Consider the following 17,680-nt stretch of genomic DNA (forward strand, 5'->3'; position numbering starts at 1 on the left):
CTGGAAACAACCTAGATGCCCTTCAATTGAAGAATGGATAAAGAAAATATGGTACATATACACAATGGAGTACTATTCAGCAGAGAAAAACAATGACGTCATGAGGTTTGCAGGCAAATGGATGGATCTAGAAAAACATCATCCTGAGTAAGGTAACCCAGACTCAGAAGGACAAACCTGGTATGTACTTACTCATGGGAGGATATTAGATGTAAAACAAAGATGACTAGACTGCTACACAACTCCAGGGAGGCTACCTAGAGAACGGGACCCTAGGAAAGACACCTAATGACAGAGAAATGGATGATATCTACATGAATAACCTGGATGACAGTGGGAGTAATGAAGGGCAAGATTTGAGGGAAAGAAAGCTTAGGGGAGCAGGAGATCCCAGCTGGATCAAGAACAGAAAGGGAGAGCAAGGAATAACAGACCATGATAAATGAAGACCACATGAGAACAGGAATAGGCAGAGTGCTGGAGAGTTTCCCTGAAATCCACAATGACACATCCTCTGTAGACTGCTGGCAATGGTCGAGAGAAAGCCTGATTTGACCTAGACTGGTTATCAGATGGCCAAACACCCTAACAGTCGAGCTGTAACTCTCATCCAATAACTGATGGAAATGGATGCAGAGATCCTCAGCTAGGCCCCAGGTGGAGCTCCAGGTGTCCAATTGTTAAAAAAGAGGAGGGACTGTAAGGGCATGAATTGTTGAGCCCAAGATTGGAAAAAGCACAGGGACAAATAGTCAAACTAATGGAAGCACATGAATTATGAACCAAAAGCTGTGGAGCCCCCATCTGGATCAGGCCCTCTGGGTAAGTGAGACAATTGAATAGCTTGAACTGTTTGGGAGGCATCCAGGCTGTGGGACCAGGACCTGTCCTTAGTGCATGAGCTGGCTGTTTGGAACCTTGGACTTACACAGGGCCACTTTGCTCAGCCTGGAAGGAGGGGACTGAACCTGCCTGTACTGAATCCACCAGGTTTAAATGAATCCCCAGGGGAATCTTGTCCCTGGAGGAGATGGGAATGGAGGAGAGGGGATGGGGCAAAAGTGGGGTGGTAGGAGGGGGAGGACAGGGGAACCCATGGCTGATGTGTAAAATTAAAACACAAATATAATAATAATAATAATAATAATAATAATAATAATGTAATGGATAATTAAAAATAGATTAATAATTAGTCATCTATGATAATCATGCTTGTAGCCATGTTAGTTAAGTCTTCTAGGTATACATAGAGATATTTCAGATATATAGGTAATCTTCAAATACTTCAAAGACCTACAGAATATAGCATTTAAAATATTTTTAAAATTTAGACTTTCTGGACAGTGAGACATGTCTGCTCCTGGCAGCACAGGATTTATTTCAGAGAGGAGGATGGGCATTGAAGACACTTCATATGGAGTTTATCTTCTCCTTGGCAAAAATAGCCATTTGGGCAAGAAACTGTTCTTGCCTGTACTCCTTGATCAACTGGACATGCAGGACCCATAGAAAGGTGACCACTGAACTTTGCTTGACAAAATTGTCCTTCAGGTTCCTGCTTCGCAGAGGAAACTGCCAGACATTCTACAGGACACTGAAAAAAGTGACCAAGAAACTCTAGCCTTTTGGGCTGAAGACACATGCCCCAACTTTACAAAGGTGACTGTCCAGGCTGCCAGCTGTCTCTGTCTACCCTACCAGACTCCTGAAAGTTGCTTGCATCTTTCTCCTGGTTCTCAGGTAATATTATATCCTTCTGAGGCCTTTGATGTGGTTGAAGACTAGATAGTTATAGTTTCCTCAATTATGTTAAAAGATAAGTTAGATATAAAACCTTAGACTCACAAATATAAGATAGATAGGATATCTTCTTTAATAATGTAACTGTAATTCTTGCTTGATAATTGTTCTGTTATAAGTAATTTTACTATGTAAAAGTTAAAACCTTCCTTTTTAATCTTAATCCAATCTATTAAAAATTTCAAACTCTTATTGAATTTTCGCAGTTTCCTTTTTGCTGAATCTCTCTGCATAGGCTACACCAATAATTCTGTGAGTTATCGTCAGTAATATATGAGAGGAAATTGGGAGCTTCTACCATTCCAAATCCCTCTCCCCTAAAAGGCAGCCTCATGTTTCATCTGTCATAAAGTGGATCAAGGGAGGTATGGCTAAGCCGAGGTTGATCTTGAAATATCAGGTCTTACAGGGAGCTGCAAGCTACCAGGGTAACCCTTGGAATAACCATGAGCCTTAGCTAAGCCCCAGTTGTTATGTCTTGGAACATGTGAAAACCACATTCATGGGTCCTTGATATGAACCATTCTTTCTCTCCCTGACTGATCTAACTCCTGCCTATTTCTCTAGAATTTTCTACCCTTATTTCCTTGCTGAGTTGTTCCAACATATAAGCTTTCTTCCTTGGCTTCAGGTCCTTGTAGTGTCTGATGCTCCTTGTACATGGGATATATTTTTCTTTTAGATCTTTGCATGACTAGTGACTTTTTTCCATTTGTTTCAGATGAATCTTTCCAGAAAGGGCATCCTTGGCTTTTCATACTAAAGAAGCTGCAGGCTTCTGTCTTGTACATTTGATATCTTCACAGTGCTTTGTGTTCTTCATAGCGTTCACTGACTATTTTTTATTTCTTCGTGTAAATTGTATCACCTTCCTCTCTAATTAGAATGAAAGCTCTACAAGAGTCAAGAAATCTGAATACTTCTAGCAATTAGAAGTCCCTCTCAGGTACCAGCTACTACTCAGTGAGGATGTGCTGAAAGGAGACTCCAATTCACCTCTCACTAGCCCTCTGAGAGAGGATCTGGTGACACCCCATTTATAGATTGGAGGTGTGGAGGTGTGATTGGAGGCTTGGAGCCACTTACTGTATAAATGCACAGAAAAACACAGATTTGAATCTAGATGACTAACTACAAAACCCTTACCCCCAATTCAGACCCACCATATTGGATATGACAGTCTTTAAATGAACAAGGAGGCTGAAAAATCCAGTAACTATTCTGGACTTGGCAGCATCCACAAATCCTCACCTTGTGTAGGTCCTTCACTCTTGGAGGTAAACTGTCCCGGATCCTCCGCATTGCCTGGAGAGGAGGCTCATTGAAATAGGGGGGCTCACCATCAATCATTTCTATCACCATGATCCCAAGGGACCAGATGTCCACCTGTTAGGCACAATCCACTAGTTATGTAAGGAATGGAGAGCATTCTGGAGCTCTGGTTGTGTTGTGAAACCCAATATCCATATTTATTCACAAATTAATTCATTTCACAAATTAATTTCAAACTTTATGATACAAATTTACATGCTGAATTGTATTATCACCCTTTTTGCTAATTTCATCTCTTTTTTTTCTGGAGCTGAGGACCGAACCCAGGGCCTTGTGCTTGCTAGGCAAGCGCTCTACCACTGAGCTAAATCCCCAAGCCCTCATCTTTCTTTTTAAAAGGAGATTTAGTGTGTGTGTGTGTGTGTGTGTGTGTGTGTGTGTGTGTGTGTGTGTGTAAAAGTAGGGGTAGGTGCTGTCAGAGGCCAAAGAGGATGTCAGGGCCTCTGGAACTGGAGTCACAGGCAGTTGTGAGCAACCTGATGTGGGTGTTGTGAGTTAAACTTCAGTCTTCTGCAAAAACAGCAATGCTCTCTTAACCATGGGGCAATCCAGCTTCCTAGGCCCTGTGTACTTTTCAAAGATGACACTAGTGAAGTTTGTACCAGTTCGTTAGAAATGAAGATTCACCATTCTCAAGTCTAGAGCTCTATCTCTTGCTACTGTCGCTGAGGACTTATCTCTGTGGACCACAGTGAGAAAAACAAGAATGGGTCCTCATCCAAGGCCATGGAAAAAGAGAGGTGAGCCAAGCCCGAGTTCATTCAGGCATCGCTTTTCACTTGTCAGTACGAACCACTTGACGTCGCCTTCTAAACCACAGTGCATGGAAGCACTCTGCTCAGTCTCTGAGTGCCTGCAAGCTTCTACTCACACTACTCCCTGCTTGGAAAGCCTCTGCCCCACCCTCCCTCAGTTAAATGATGCTGTGTTTCGAATGTTACAATATACGTGCATGATTTTCTATTGTACTTCTACTATATGCAAACATTACTTCCTAGTCATACTTTCTATACTTCTTTCCCTTTTCTGAAACATTCCAGCATGACTGCAGTCACCATTCCAGTTATTTTGCTTTATACCTTGCCACTGGTAGTGGGACCAGTGACTCCACAATCCCCTTTCTACCTTTCAGGGAAAGCCACTGTGTAAATTTTTGTGGTGATGTCCCCAGTGGGACCAGTGTTCCCTCTGTCACAGCCAACTCTGAGCCAACAGATTCCCAATGTTAGGGATCAACTATGGAGTCAGAAGTCCCTTAAGTCCTGTCTCTACCCATCAGGACCACTGATGATCCTGAGACGATCCCAGAGCCCTCTGTCCCCAAACTATGGTTGTTACCCACTTACCTCTGTCCCATAAGGTAGCCTGGAGATCACCTCGGGTGCCATCCAGTATGGGGTACCCACCAGTGATTTCCTCTTTGGCACCTCTTTGGAAACTTGAGCACAGAAACCAAAGTCAGATAACTTTATCTGAAAGGGAAAGGCAAGTAGCATAGGAATAATTAGCAAACACTGCCCATGAGAAGTAGACATAGACACGCAGGCCTGGAAATAGGGACAAAGAAAGTCATTCAAATTTATCACTGGGACTAAGAGACAGAAAAGTTGCCAGAACCTTTCTTATCAGTCTTGATTTCCAAATATCTGAACTCCTACAGATTTTTTAATCTCTCATGAAATTATGAGACAAACATAGGTAATCTTTACAAGTTACATATACCCCAAACAATATATTTCTCAAACTCATAATGACACCACAGATGATGTTTTTGTGTAATCAAGTTGATGTTCTCTGTAGAAATATGATTCATATTGCTACAGCTTAAGATTCTTGGGGTCGAACACATTTAGATTTTTATGCACCATGAGATGACTCAAACAGCCATTATCTTTTCCATATTTTCGATCTCCAATTACCTAGGTTGCCAAGATACCACTGCCATGCCAGCTTTCCTTCTCTTTGCTCTTAGCTCCTTTTCCCATGGTGATCAAAGTTGCCACCATGAATGTCTAGGCAGGTGTACATTTAGGCATGTAGATTGGTAGTCAGCACTTGGCTGTCAGGCATTTAAAGTGGTTAGCAAAGGACTCCGTGTGTGTGCTATCTTATTTGTCTTAGACATCATTCAGTGCTCTGAAAATCCTTACAAAGAACTCCAGTGGACTTGAGAACATACTTCAGAACAAACTTCATTGTGAGACACCTGCTAATATATGGACATTAAATGCCCAGGACTCTGTTTATTGCTGGAAGGCACAGCTCCTAGTCATGGTGACCTGCTCTGAAATACAGATGGTCTTATAGACAGAATTTCAATGGGCAACTTACCCTTGTTAATGACAATAGAATCCAAGTAAGTGGACAGTTTCAGCACTGCTTTGAGATGGTTGAGAATGACCATCAGACGTTAAAATTGTTTTAGATTGAAGTATACTCTGTCCTTCAGGTACAAATTATCTCTTGCTATTCTTCATACATTCTTCTGAGCTCCTCTCAACCTTTCTCCAGGATCTCCTGCTGCACTCTAATTATTTGGTATCCTCAGATTCCTCGTTGCAGGTACCACTCCTTTCTATATACGCTTGCTAGATATTTTCTCCTCTATACAAACTTGTACTTTTAACTAGGAGTTTAGTGAAGTGGGACAACAGAACCCTCTCGCTTTGTGTCTTCAGCTATGAAGACAAAACTCTACAGGAATTTTTATAATTAAAAAAATGTGGGGTGTGTGTGTGTGTGTGTGTGTGTGTGTGTGTGTGTGTGTGTGTGTAAGACCTCAGAATATAATCTTATTTGTAACCATGGGTACACATTCATGTTTCATATTGTAGTTATCTTTAATTGTCAATGTGACACAGCCTACAATCATGTGAGAGGGTGGCCTCAATGAGGTGTCCAGATCAGATTGGCCCATGGGCACATCTGTTGGGAATCATCTTGACTATTCATTGATGTGGGAGGACCCAGCCCACTGTGGTGGCACCATTCCTCAGCAGGTAGGCCTGGGTTATAGAAGAAATGCAAGGATGTAAAAAATGAACTCAAGGACTGGGAAGATGGCTCAGTGTGTAAATATACTTGTCACCAGTCCTGACAATTCGAGTTTGCTCCCCAGGACCCACATGATGCAAGGAGAGAATTCATTCCAGCAAGCTATCCTATGATTTCTATACCATGTTGTGGCATGTGTCTACTCTCCTACCAAATAAATAAGTATAATTTAACTTCTTTAAAAGAATGACATCAAGACTCCTACCACAGACTGTCTCATAGGGTATGAAGAGGGTGCTGCAGTAATGATGGCTGGTCCACAATCTGTACTGTCATTCTCTAAAAGGACTGACTGTGGTAGAGAGGAATGAAAGTTAGGCAAACATGATCCTGTGAGAAGGCAAGTCTGAGAGTGAGCAGCAAGCAGAACTCCTTCATGATTAGTGCCCCCACATACTTGCCTTGAGTTTCTGCCCTGGTTTTTCCCAGTGATTAGACTTGATCTGCAATTATAAGCCAAATAAATCCTTTCTTTCTCTATGTTGCTTTTTTTCATGGTGTTTATCTGACAGCACCTGTTGCTAGGCCCTCAGGCGACTCAAGGTTGGCTCATAAGGAAATACGTTACATGTATGCCTTGGCAACTGGTTTGAGCCAATTTCCTTGACTCTTTGGGCTTTTCCTACTATACTACTAAGTTCTCCAACAACTCTATGGCTAATTCCAGTCAGACAATTGCTCCATCCAGTCTACCACTTCTAATCTTAGGTTCTTTGTAGAAGGGGAGAGAAAACAGTGATATTGTGCTGAGCCTCATTCTCCTTTCTAATAAGTCATTTCTAAACTCCCTTGTAAATGACAGTAGGCTTCAAGACTATTTGTAGTATATGTGGCTGCACAAACTATGGGGAGAAAATCTCTCTCTTTGTTTCAGAACACACACACACACACACACACACACACACACACAATCTCAAGCATCTAGAGTCTGGATGGGTGACTGTAGCAGGAATTTTAAAAGTCGTATTAATAAAATCAAACCTGGAACCAGGTATTGGGGTGAATGCTGGAACATCAGAGACACAGAACAAGCCATAGCTTCCTCACCTCACCAGTTCCTCAACTGGTCTTGTTTCCTTAGACTGCAAGCTTCTGAGTCCTCATCCAAATGAGTCCCAGCTGAACTGTGTTGCTCCAAAGCCTAAAAGCTTAACCAGCCAAACGCTTAACTAGCCCTGGTTCCTGGTTTTCACACCTTATATATCTTTCTCTTTTCTGCCATCACTCCCTGGGATTAAAGGCATGAGTCATCATGCCTGGCTGTTTCCAATGTGGCCTTGAACTCACAGAGATCTGCCTGGCTCTGCCTCCCGAGTGCTGGCTACCACTGCCTTTCCTCATGTTTAATATTGTGGCTGTTCTGTCTCTGACCTCAGATAAGTTTATTAGGGTGCACAATATTTTGGGGACCACAATACCACATTTCCCCTTTTTTGTCTAAAATTTAAAAAAGCTTATAACTAATACAAGAAAAATTATATCCAATAATTATATACAATATACATAGCCAAGATTACATTAACAATGTCTAGTACATTAACATTTGACAGATTCAGACAAAAAACTCCATTATATATATTTTGACAATGTCCAGTCCAGTCACATTTGATAAACTCAGACAAAAAATTTTTTGTTACTTATCCTATGTAAAACAAGTAGTTTCATTTTAAAAGTATTTTTTTCTTTTCATAATAGATTCAGTAATCTACCTTTTGTCATTTTTATATCTTCCTCTTTTTCTTTTTACAGTAGATTCAGTGATCTATCCATTTATCCTATTATTCTTTATCTTTATTTATAAACTAGCATGGAATTATTACAACATTTTAACAATTAGTGTAGATCTACCTTGAAAATCAGTTTAGTATTAGCTCTGGCTCTTCATTGGAAAGAGAACCCATGGTGCAGCTAGAAGTAGGCTTGGGAAAGGAATGCTGACTTCTCCAGTCTGTATGCTATATTCAGTCATCCAGAAGTTTCTTCAAATCTTGGTGTGAGAGTAGACTTGCCCAAGAATATGGTTCCCATCCAAAAGAAAAGCTTTGAACACTTGGAGCAAGAGGCTTGAGACTTGACATCCTGAAGATGTATTTCCCTAAACAGCCCAGCTCCCTATGGACCAATTAATCCCCAATGGACACTAAGCCAGGAATCAAGAGAATCCAGGTTTACCAAGGCAAGGAAAAGAGAAGAATAAGAATGTGGGTCTCCTGATCCACATGTCGGTTTTTATGCCAGCTGGATCAGGAGCAGAGTGGGAGAACAGAGAGGGAGATACCATGATGAATGAAGACCCCAGGGGAATAGGAAGGAGCAGAGTGCTAGAGAGGTCCCCAGAAATCCACAAAGATACCTCCACTGTAGACTACTGGCAATAGTTGAGAGCTGACCTGCTCTGGTGATCGGATGGCCGAACACCCTGGCTGTCATGATAGAACTCTCATCCAGTGTCTTATGGAAGTGGATGCAGTGATCCATGGCCGAGCCCGAGGTGGAGCTCCAGGAGTCCAATCGGGGAGAGAAAGAAGGGATTGTATGAATGAGAGATATGGAGACCATGATTGAAAAAAGCACAGTGACAAATAGCCAAACTAGTGGAAATGCATGATGAACCACATGAAACTGGAGCAGGCCCTCTGGACAAGTGAGACAGTTGATTAGCTTGAACTGTGTGGGAGGACCCCAGGCAGTGGACTGGGACCTGACCTTGGTGCATGAGCTGGCTTTTTTGAGCCTGGGGCCTATGCTGGGACACGTTGCTCAGCCTTGGTGTAGGGAGGAGGGGCCTGGACCTGCCTCACTTGAGTCTACCAGGCTGGGCTGACTCCCCAGAGGAGACCTTGCCTTGGAGGGGGTGGGAGTAGGGGACGGGTTGGGGGGATGGGAGAATTGTGGCTGATATGTAAAATTAATTATAAAATAAAAATATTTTTAAAAAAGAATATGGGTCTCACCTCCCTCACCCTGAGGTCCTACGTATCATATTCTTCCTGCTCCCAGAGGCCACCACAGGAAAGAGAGGACGTAGGAGGCAAGAGGAAGGAGCTGGTGTTTAAATCTAAAAGACTGAATTTTTAATGACGTCAGCTACACTTTGAACTAATATAGTTCAGTGTTGACTGACAGTGTTTAAATTACTGAAACAGCTTAAATTAAAATAGAAAATTTCAAAAAGAACCTAGTAGGTAGTATATTTTAGAGAAGCCTGGGTAAGCTTTAGGACATCATCTTGCCTCTCTCTGTGTGCATATGTATGTGTTTGTGTGCATGTCCATGTTTCTTCGAGTGCATATATGTGATGTAGGATTAGTTGTTTCTAAAGCCCATAATTTCATTTTTCTTAACAGATGAGTACTATTACATTTTGTGAGTGTCATATAGATCAAAGATGAGTGGCCACAATTATGGTAACACATTTCGTTTGCCTATACATACCAGAAACTTGAATGACAAAGGAGAGGAGTTTTGAGCATTTGGACTCTAGTACTTTTTAATCTCAGTGTCTTACTATGGGTTTCTCTATGCTGACATAAAACAAAACAAAACAAAAAAACCAAAACAAACAAACAAAAAAACCCCAAAAAAAACCCCACACTTTCCAAAAACTGGGATCCTAATAATTATTTCCCTGACCAAATGTGTGAGTTAAGGAATTGAAACGCGATGCTTGGTAGTTAGGCCCACTCTTCTCCTGCAGGAGTGTTAGTGCTTTGGTATGATTTAAAAAAAAAACAAAAACAGAAAACAAAAAACTCAACTCTTCTCCTGCAGGAGTGTTAGTGCTTTGGTATGATTAAAAAACAAACAAACAAACAAACCTCATCCTAGTACATAAAAGAGACAGTTTTCTAAAAAAGCATAATTGGACACAACATTTGTCCAAATAAGTCTGCAAGTAGATAATGAGAACTCAAATAATAAGTATAATAAAGCACTGTGGGCAGATCTTAGAAGCATGGCTCTAAGCTAAGCCTTGTTTTATATGGAATTGTATGGCGTGGGTGCTTAGTAAACCATCACGTCTCCTTAATGCACTTATGCTGAGAGAAGCGCACTGCCCTACCCCAAGGAGATGTGGCTTGTTACAAAAGAACATTCTAAGGACCTCAGAATTTAGAGTTCAGATAGAGCTGCTCTCTTGTCTGCTGTCCCAGCCAACCCCAGGATGTCCTATCTAGCAAATGGGCTCCACAAAAGAATGAAGGGTAGAGGTAAGTGTGAAAGAAATTCCATTCCAGGGTAGTTATAGATCTAAAAATAAATTACAAAAATTCCTGCTCTATAATTGGGTAAACTAGGGAATTCAGCCTATCCTGCATGTTTTAAGGCCATAGGTGGCTTCCTTTGTGAATACTTTTTGGGCGCTTCTTACAAGGCAATAGCACTTAACTTCAGCATCATTTGGCAGTTTGTTAGTAATGAAGGTTCCTGGGTACCACCAACCTTACTTAAATTACCATCCCTAGAGACAGGACCTAAGAAAATGGTTATATTTTAATGTTTTCTACTGGTTTCTGATGCTCACTAAACTATGAAAACTTCTGCTTTACAGAGAGCAATGGCAAGAGACAACAAAACTGAGATAAGTAATAGAAAGGGCCGGTTTGATGATGGCGAAAGCATCACTGCTTGAAGTCCACTTCATTAAACACCAACTACAAGAGGAGAGTGAGGAGATCATAGATATTAAGTCTCATTTCTTCTACCATCAGACAGGACACCGAGAGTTGGACATTACTTTTCCAAAGCTTTAGAACATTGTTAAACGAGACCTGAAAGCTGATTCTAGGACTTTGTATGATGCGCCCTACACTGGGACACCCTGCTTCTGAAGACTAACAGGAAAGGGGACATAGATGGAGATCAGGGCAAGTTCAGAGACAGCAAGTTATTTCATATGCTCAAATCTTTGTTTATTTAAAAAAAATTGCCTTTGTGTGACTATCTTTAAGCCATCTTTTAATTCTAAACTGCTCCTTAAGAAATGAAACAAAAAAATGACAAAGGGAACATGACCAATAATATCAATCCATTCAATGGGCAGTTGGAGACAACAAATTCTAGGGGCACATCCTCGGTGAGGAGACACTGGATTCCTGCTGAGTGTTGGTGACATATTAATGAGGGAGTGGAGTGGTCAAGAGGTACTGGTTGATAGTCTGTTGCCATTTATCCTTTATTCCTCCTTCAAGTTATGTGGGGGATGAACTTAGATTCATTACATTATCTATATGCACCCCATTAGTTGGCATTTCCCTCCAAAAGCACATCTCAAGGCAAAAAATTTCAGGCAGGACACTTATTTGGGCAATGTAAGAAGCCTTGAGAGTGAAATAGGTAAGTATAAGAAGTGGGGGGAACAGCTAATCAGGAATTAGCTACCAACAAGGTATCACTGTGGTTAACTAAGATTTCACCCTGTGGAGGATGTCTGAGAGTCTATATAGAATATGTTTTTTACATTTATTCCATGAAGTGAGAAGGGTTGGATATACCTGTGCGTGCAAGTGAGGAAGCTGGAGGTCAATCTTAGGTGTTTTACTCTGTTAGTTTCTTTCCACTTTATTTTTTAAAATTGGATCTCTCAGTGAACCTGGGGTTCACCACTTAGGAAGTCTGGCTGGCCAGCAAGCCCTTGCATCCTCCTGTCTCCATCTCCTAGTACTGAGATTACAAAGATGCATCACTATGCCTGGCTTTTTATGGGGATTCTAGAGATCTGAATTCATATCTTCATATTTTTGCAGGAAGCATTTTATCCACTGAGCTATCTTCCCCAGCAAGGCAATAAAATAGTCACATTATTTATTACTTTATCTATGTGTTTATTATTAGTACATTCCTACATCCCAAATGATGTAGCTTAATGAAATAAGGACTTTCTTTTGTTCAACCTTAGGATCTCTATATTCCTAGCACATAATAAGCATTCATAAAATAAATGCATGCACAAATCATCAGGATTAGTAGCATTCACAATGTTTTCATTCTTATAGGCTCTGCTGGGTACACAGAGGTGCATGGATGCTTGAGACACAGGTTCTGCCATTGAGAATATCAACTGAGTAGTTTAATAATCTTGTATATTGAACAGAGGTAAAAAATTTTAATTAAGCTGATTAAATAGTGTCCTATTATTTTAGTCCCCTGAGTGACTTCAAATCAGATGTTTCAGCAGGATGCTCCACTGCCAACCTCCAGACACAGGGAAAGTGCTTGGCCTGAAACAGCCCAGCTTTTTTGTTTCAAGTACCATTGCCAGAGATGACTCATGGACTGCTTCAGTGCTTGGTGTGATTTGTGTTCATGAGGTCTTATGTACTTGCTTTCTGAGGCAGATGGAGTGGATTCTTGCCCTCTTCCTATACTTCCTCTTCTTTATAAGCATGCATTTCCCCTTGCATCTCTTTGCAGTATGGTATGACTTTGTACTTTATCCCATCAAATACATGATGAGTGTTTTAAGCTACTTAGTCTTGAGTGGTTTGTTGTATAACAAAGCTGACTTATGTGTGTTCTTGTACTGTTCCTTTAAAAAAGTTTTAACTGGAGTAATGACAGAAACAGTAATTAAAACTATTTATGCATAATCCTCAAATCATAATCATATATGCATGTACATAGAAATATGGAAACTAAGTAATAGGATTATGAGTGATCTTTGTCCTCTGCAGTTTATGAAATTTACTAATTTATCTATAATAAAACTTAGATGCTTTTGAAAATAAAACTAGATAAGCCAAAGTGAGGGAGCAGTTTCTCTCAGCTCATCTCTGATTGTTCTTTAGTAAATTCTGATATGACACAGACATTTTTCCATCTCTCTGAGGTTCCTGTATTATAAAATCCAGGTACCTTGAAGAGATGCCGGTTACCTTCACCCCAAACCCATTTCCTCTGGTGAGAATAACAGAGGTGTAAGAAGGGCCTTTATAGTGACAATCTATGTGTCAAGACACTTCTCCCTAAAATGTCCCTGACATGTGAGTTTGCTATATCTCTGGCTTTCATATAGCCTATATTCTGTTGACTTCTGTCCTTCAACAGAATTTCTTGTGTAGATAATTTTGATGAGAAATGCAGAAGTCTAGGCAGAGAAACATAGTACAACAAATGCTTTCTCTTTGTCCTTTTAAACACGATGCCTTTGCTTTCATTCTTTGACCCTTCTGAAATCAGCATGCACTGACCACACAAATACTTCCATGAGAATGGAAGCAATGAGTAGAGTGATGGGGGAACATTCATTCTCAAGCTTCATCCTGAAAATTAATGATATTCTGACTTCTACCAAAGATCAGAGCTCCTACCCAGTAGCCCCAAATATAACAAACTCTTCATCATGGAGTAAAAACAATGGTGGTCTACTTCAGAATACTACACTCATCTTTGTGGCTTGTTTGTTATGATTTTTCTATGTCTGCTCACATATTAGTAAACTATCTTCAATAATGTTTTCTCAAACTAGTCAAGAAGACTTGTTTCTCACAGGGACTTGGAGATCTCAAAGCTAGGCATACAAGGAAGAGAGTAGATACAGCTAAATAAAAGCCAGCTCCTCTTATCTAACAAAAAAGGAATACAGTGGAAAGATAAAAGAAATTCCAGTAGTCTCCATTACTTCCTACTCTCATTGTAGAAAATACAAATTCTCCATCAATTTCAGGATTTCTGAAAATTCTGAGTAACAGGATGATACAGAGGAAAGGCAATTTCCTCTTTGTGAGTTCTGAGAAGTGGATTGGGTGAAGTGTGACTAACAAAAATTAGAATTGTGAGAATGTGTGCTTTATGGAATAATGCCCATGACAGGCAATCTGACAAACTCAACTGAAGCTGTGACACCTGTGTAGCTGTAGCAAGTATGCCGCTGCGCTGGGGCCCAGCAGCTGAAGGGTTGAGGTAGGAGCTTCTCGGAGCGTGGCCTCAGGCGGTTCCCCCACAATCAGCAATCGTCATGCAGCCTGAGGATCCCAGGAAGCCCTGGAGAACCAAATGGCCTTGACGACAGTCCTTGTTGGCACTAATCATGATCTTTCTCTGTATGTCTTATCTGTGTCTTCTCCAGTTAACAGCACAACCAGTACAGGTCGGCACCAGCATGACTGACCCAGGTCACCTGTACCTGGAGCACCTCCATTTATCAGACCAGTGTATAAGGAAGCTCAAAAGACTTCCTCAAATACATCTCTGGGGTCGTTCCTGTTTAGAGTATATGTGCTGCCGAAGCGAGCTCTTGTCAGAAACAGCCAGAAAGCCCAAAAATGAAAGTAAAAAATAAAAATGTTACGAGGGAATAAACATAGCATGCCAGACCCTTCTAGAGAGAAAGAGTTAGAGAAAATTCCCCAGCACACACTTCCCGGGGGGTATACACAGTACTTCTTAGGAGGGAGCTGGTGGACAGCCCCTAGGTGGACCCCCGAAGGTGGAAGTTACCTAGAGCCGCTCCCATATACAGGAAGTTATGATGAAGTTGGGAACAGATGGGTAAATTATGAGAGGAAAAGGAACAGCTTTGAAAGCAAATGGGCATATGATAGTAAAAAATATAACCCAGACTGGCAAGAGTTCGGCTCCCCACAGATGTGGTCACTGGCGCGAGACAGATTTCACAAAATTCTGAGATCATGCCCTCAGACAATAGCCACGGTGAACTCGCGCTGCGGAAGTGATACACAAAAATAGATATGGATGTCTCTTGTTATTGTTTCTTGCTGACTCTGAGTAATTGTAAAAAATAATGGCCTGATGTAACCCCCTGCCAAGTTCCTCGATTGTAAAAGTATATAAGCATTGCCTATACAGAAGTAAAATTGCAGCAGCACATCAACACATGTGTCTGTCTGTCATTCTCCTCGCCGATTCCTGACTTCTCCTTGAGCCTTCTCCCTGGTTCTCCCGCAGTGGTGGTCTCCCTCTGGGTGGTCTGCGGCACTAACATGAAAACCTTACCCGGCCATCACTTGTCAGGAGGATGGAGTCACTCTTTATGTCCCTGTGAATCACTCCTTGGTTATGAAGGTAGGAGAGGGCTTTCAGAACTGATAGACAGACAGTAGCTATTTGTTCTTCATTCATTCTAGAAAGGAAATAACATGCAAGGATCAAGACAGGTTTAGGTACAGCTTTCTAATGCTCAAGGGATGCCATTTTCTTGGGTTTTGGAGAACTAGTGTATGTCTCTAGCCCTTGTCCAGAAAATCTCCAAATAAAGGAAATGAAGTCCCGGGGACATGATTATTACAGAATAAATCCTGGCACTGAGCATTTCAGGGGCCCAATATAAGTCAAAGGAAAGTGACCACACTTGTTAGCTTTTGTGCAATTAGTGCAAGCAAATTCATGTCAGTGAACTCTCATACTAAAGGCAATCAAGTTAAATTCAACTAGAATTGAAGAATATTTATTTCCTAACAAGTTCATTTCAGTGAAGTAACATGAAATTTTGATTTTCCTCTCTCTCTTCTGTTCTTAGGTAGCCTTGGTAGAGTTAGCAATAAGAACATAGCATAGCAACTCAGGAGGATAAAACTCTGCTAGTAAACTCTATGTTAGTGTTGAGAAGTTCTGTTGCTTGTTACTAAAATGGCATTCTCAGTAGGCTTCTGAGATTGAATCAGTGTGTACTGGTGACCTCCAGAGAGTGTGTGTGTGTGTGTTAATTTAATTAATGGTCTATGTATGCATGATTTTATAATGAGCACTCTGGGGGTTGTATTTCTTGAGTACACAGTATCAATAATTTGTGAAGAAATTATGGAGGAAGTTATTGAGGTAGTACTTTGAATCATTTGTCTTACCTGGTATGAGTGACAATGTCTGTCAAGGCACCACCTTCTAGAAACTCCATGACCACCCAGAGCTCATCTCCAACAAGGTAACTGTTATACATATCAACTACATTGTCATGGTGGTAATCACGCATTATCACAACCTGGATGAGTGAGAAAGGTACATATTTACTTTTGCTGGTGAAATCTGGCTGTGTTTTCTCTTGTGGTCACATGAATATTTTGAGTGCTGAGGAATTTCTTCAGGGATCTACTGTAGATAAGAGGCATCAACAGTAGTTAGTGATAGTAAAAATGAATCAAGTGAGTATACTTTTGAAAAAATGACAGGCCAAACAGACATTGGAAAGATACGAAATGAGACAAATGGGACATGGGAGAAAAGGTGGAAGTTGGGGACAGGGGGAGAAGGGAAAACATTAATATATATAGCAAAATTTGTCAAAGGGGAAGTTTTCTTTGGCATTTGGGGAAATTCAGTTAGACAAAAGGGTTTGTATAGATCACTATCTGTACTTTACTGTGGATCAACCCACCAAGGAGACACAGTAAACTGAGTAAGTGGGTGGTAACTGATGCCCACGAAGCAAACAATTCGAGGAGCTATAAGACACCAGCTTGACTTAGGATGGATCTGAAGGAGAACTGGTCTGAATAAAAAGAACTTATTTAGATGGTAAAATTAAATACGCTGTAGGCTTTTTAAAAAGTTAAAGTCCAAACTGAGTCTACTTGTTGGAAAGAGTACCTGGCAATTATTGCCTTGTGGCTGCTTGTAGTTGATTTTCAGAGTTTGTACTAAGTAGTAAGTCATGCCCATCTGTTCTAGTACTGTGATTTAGAGAAAACATTCTGAGAATCAGAAACAGGATATAGGGAAGCTGTTTAAGCTCACCTATTTGGAGCACTGTGTGGCTTCCAGGACTTAGATAAGAAATGAGCATCTTGTGGGAACTAGAGATTTGGGAGGCTACCGTGTGTTCATGGAGCCTCTGTTGATGAGGTTTCAAATGTAGCTAAGAGCACTGGTACAGTGTTCATGGACCAATTTACTTCTGTACACTTATAAGAGAATTGGGAATACTCCCAACAGAATGTCAAAGGTCTCAAGCAGCCATAGATTATTCTGGAGATGTGGACTACATATTCTTTGACAGAGACTGATATCTGTCAAATCATCTATCCCCTCATTGTTAATAAAGCTATTAAAGGGACAATTCTCCAAAACGCATTTTTTTTGTTATAGGTACTCATATCTTCTCACCTATTTTAAAGCTCCTAATTGATACATATATAACAAATATAATAAAATTGATGTGTACATGTACAACAAATACAATAAAATTGATATCTCAATTATTATTATCAATAAAGCAAATGCCACAACTCTAATGGAAAAGCAAAAAAAGGATGTATGATTCAAAGAATAGTTTAAATGGCATGTAAATATATAAAAATAAATTTACACAGCTAGCAATAAAATTCTTATTAAAATAATAATATTTGTCCATGTCTATCAGATCAGCAGAGATAATGTAACATCTAATAATTTCAGTAAATGTGACAAAGTACTGTTATTAAAGGCCCAAACTGGTACTTTCTAAAAACACTATATATTAATTCTCTAAAAATTACATATATTTATGTGTCATTTGACTTGTTCATTCTACTTTATGAATCTAATAAGATTACAAAACATG

General features: G+C 40.4%; 1 protein-coding gene across 1 annotated transcript in view; it reads right to left on the reverse strand.

Annotated features, from left to right (window-relative positions):
- Pak5 (p21 (RAC1) activated kinase 5) overlaps positions 1-17,680 on the reverse strand; it is a 100,078-nt gene that overhangs the window by 10,363 nt on the left and 72,035 nt on the right. Inside the window, exons 4-7 of the mRNA XM_036184963.1 lie at positions 15,990-16,123; positions 15,142-15,268; positions 4,479-4,604; positions 3,052-3,186 (exon numbers count right to left, since the gene is read on the reverse strand). Coding sequence (XP_036040856.1) covers positions 3,052-3,186; positions 4,479-4,604; positions 15,142-15,268; positions 15,990-16,123 — 522 coding nt within the window. The remainder of the gene's footprint in view (positions 1-3,051; positions 3,187-4,478; positions 4,605-15,141; positions 15,269-15,989; positions 16,124-17,680) is intronic.

This window comes from Onychomys torridus, chromosome 4, assembly GCF_903995425.1.
Source record: "Onychomys torridus chromosome 4, mOncTor1.1, whole genome shotgun sequence".
Taxonomy (NCBI): Eukaryota; Metazoa; Chordata; class Mammalia; order Rodentia; family Cricetidae; genus Onychomys; species Onychomys torridus.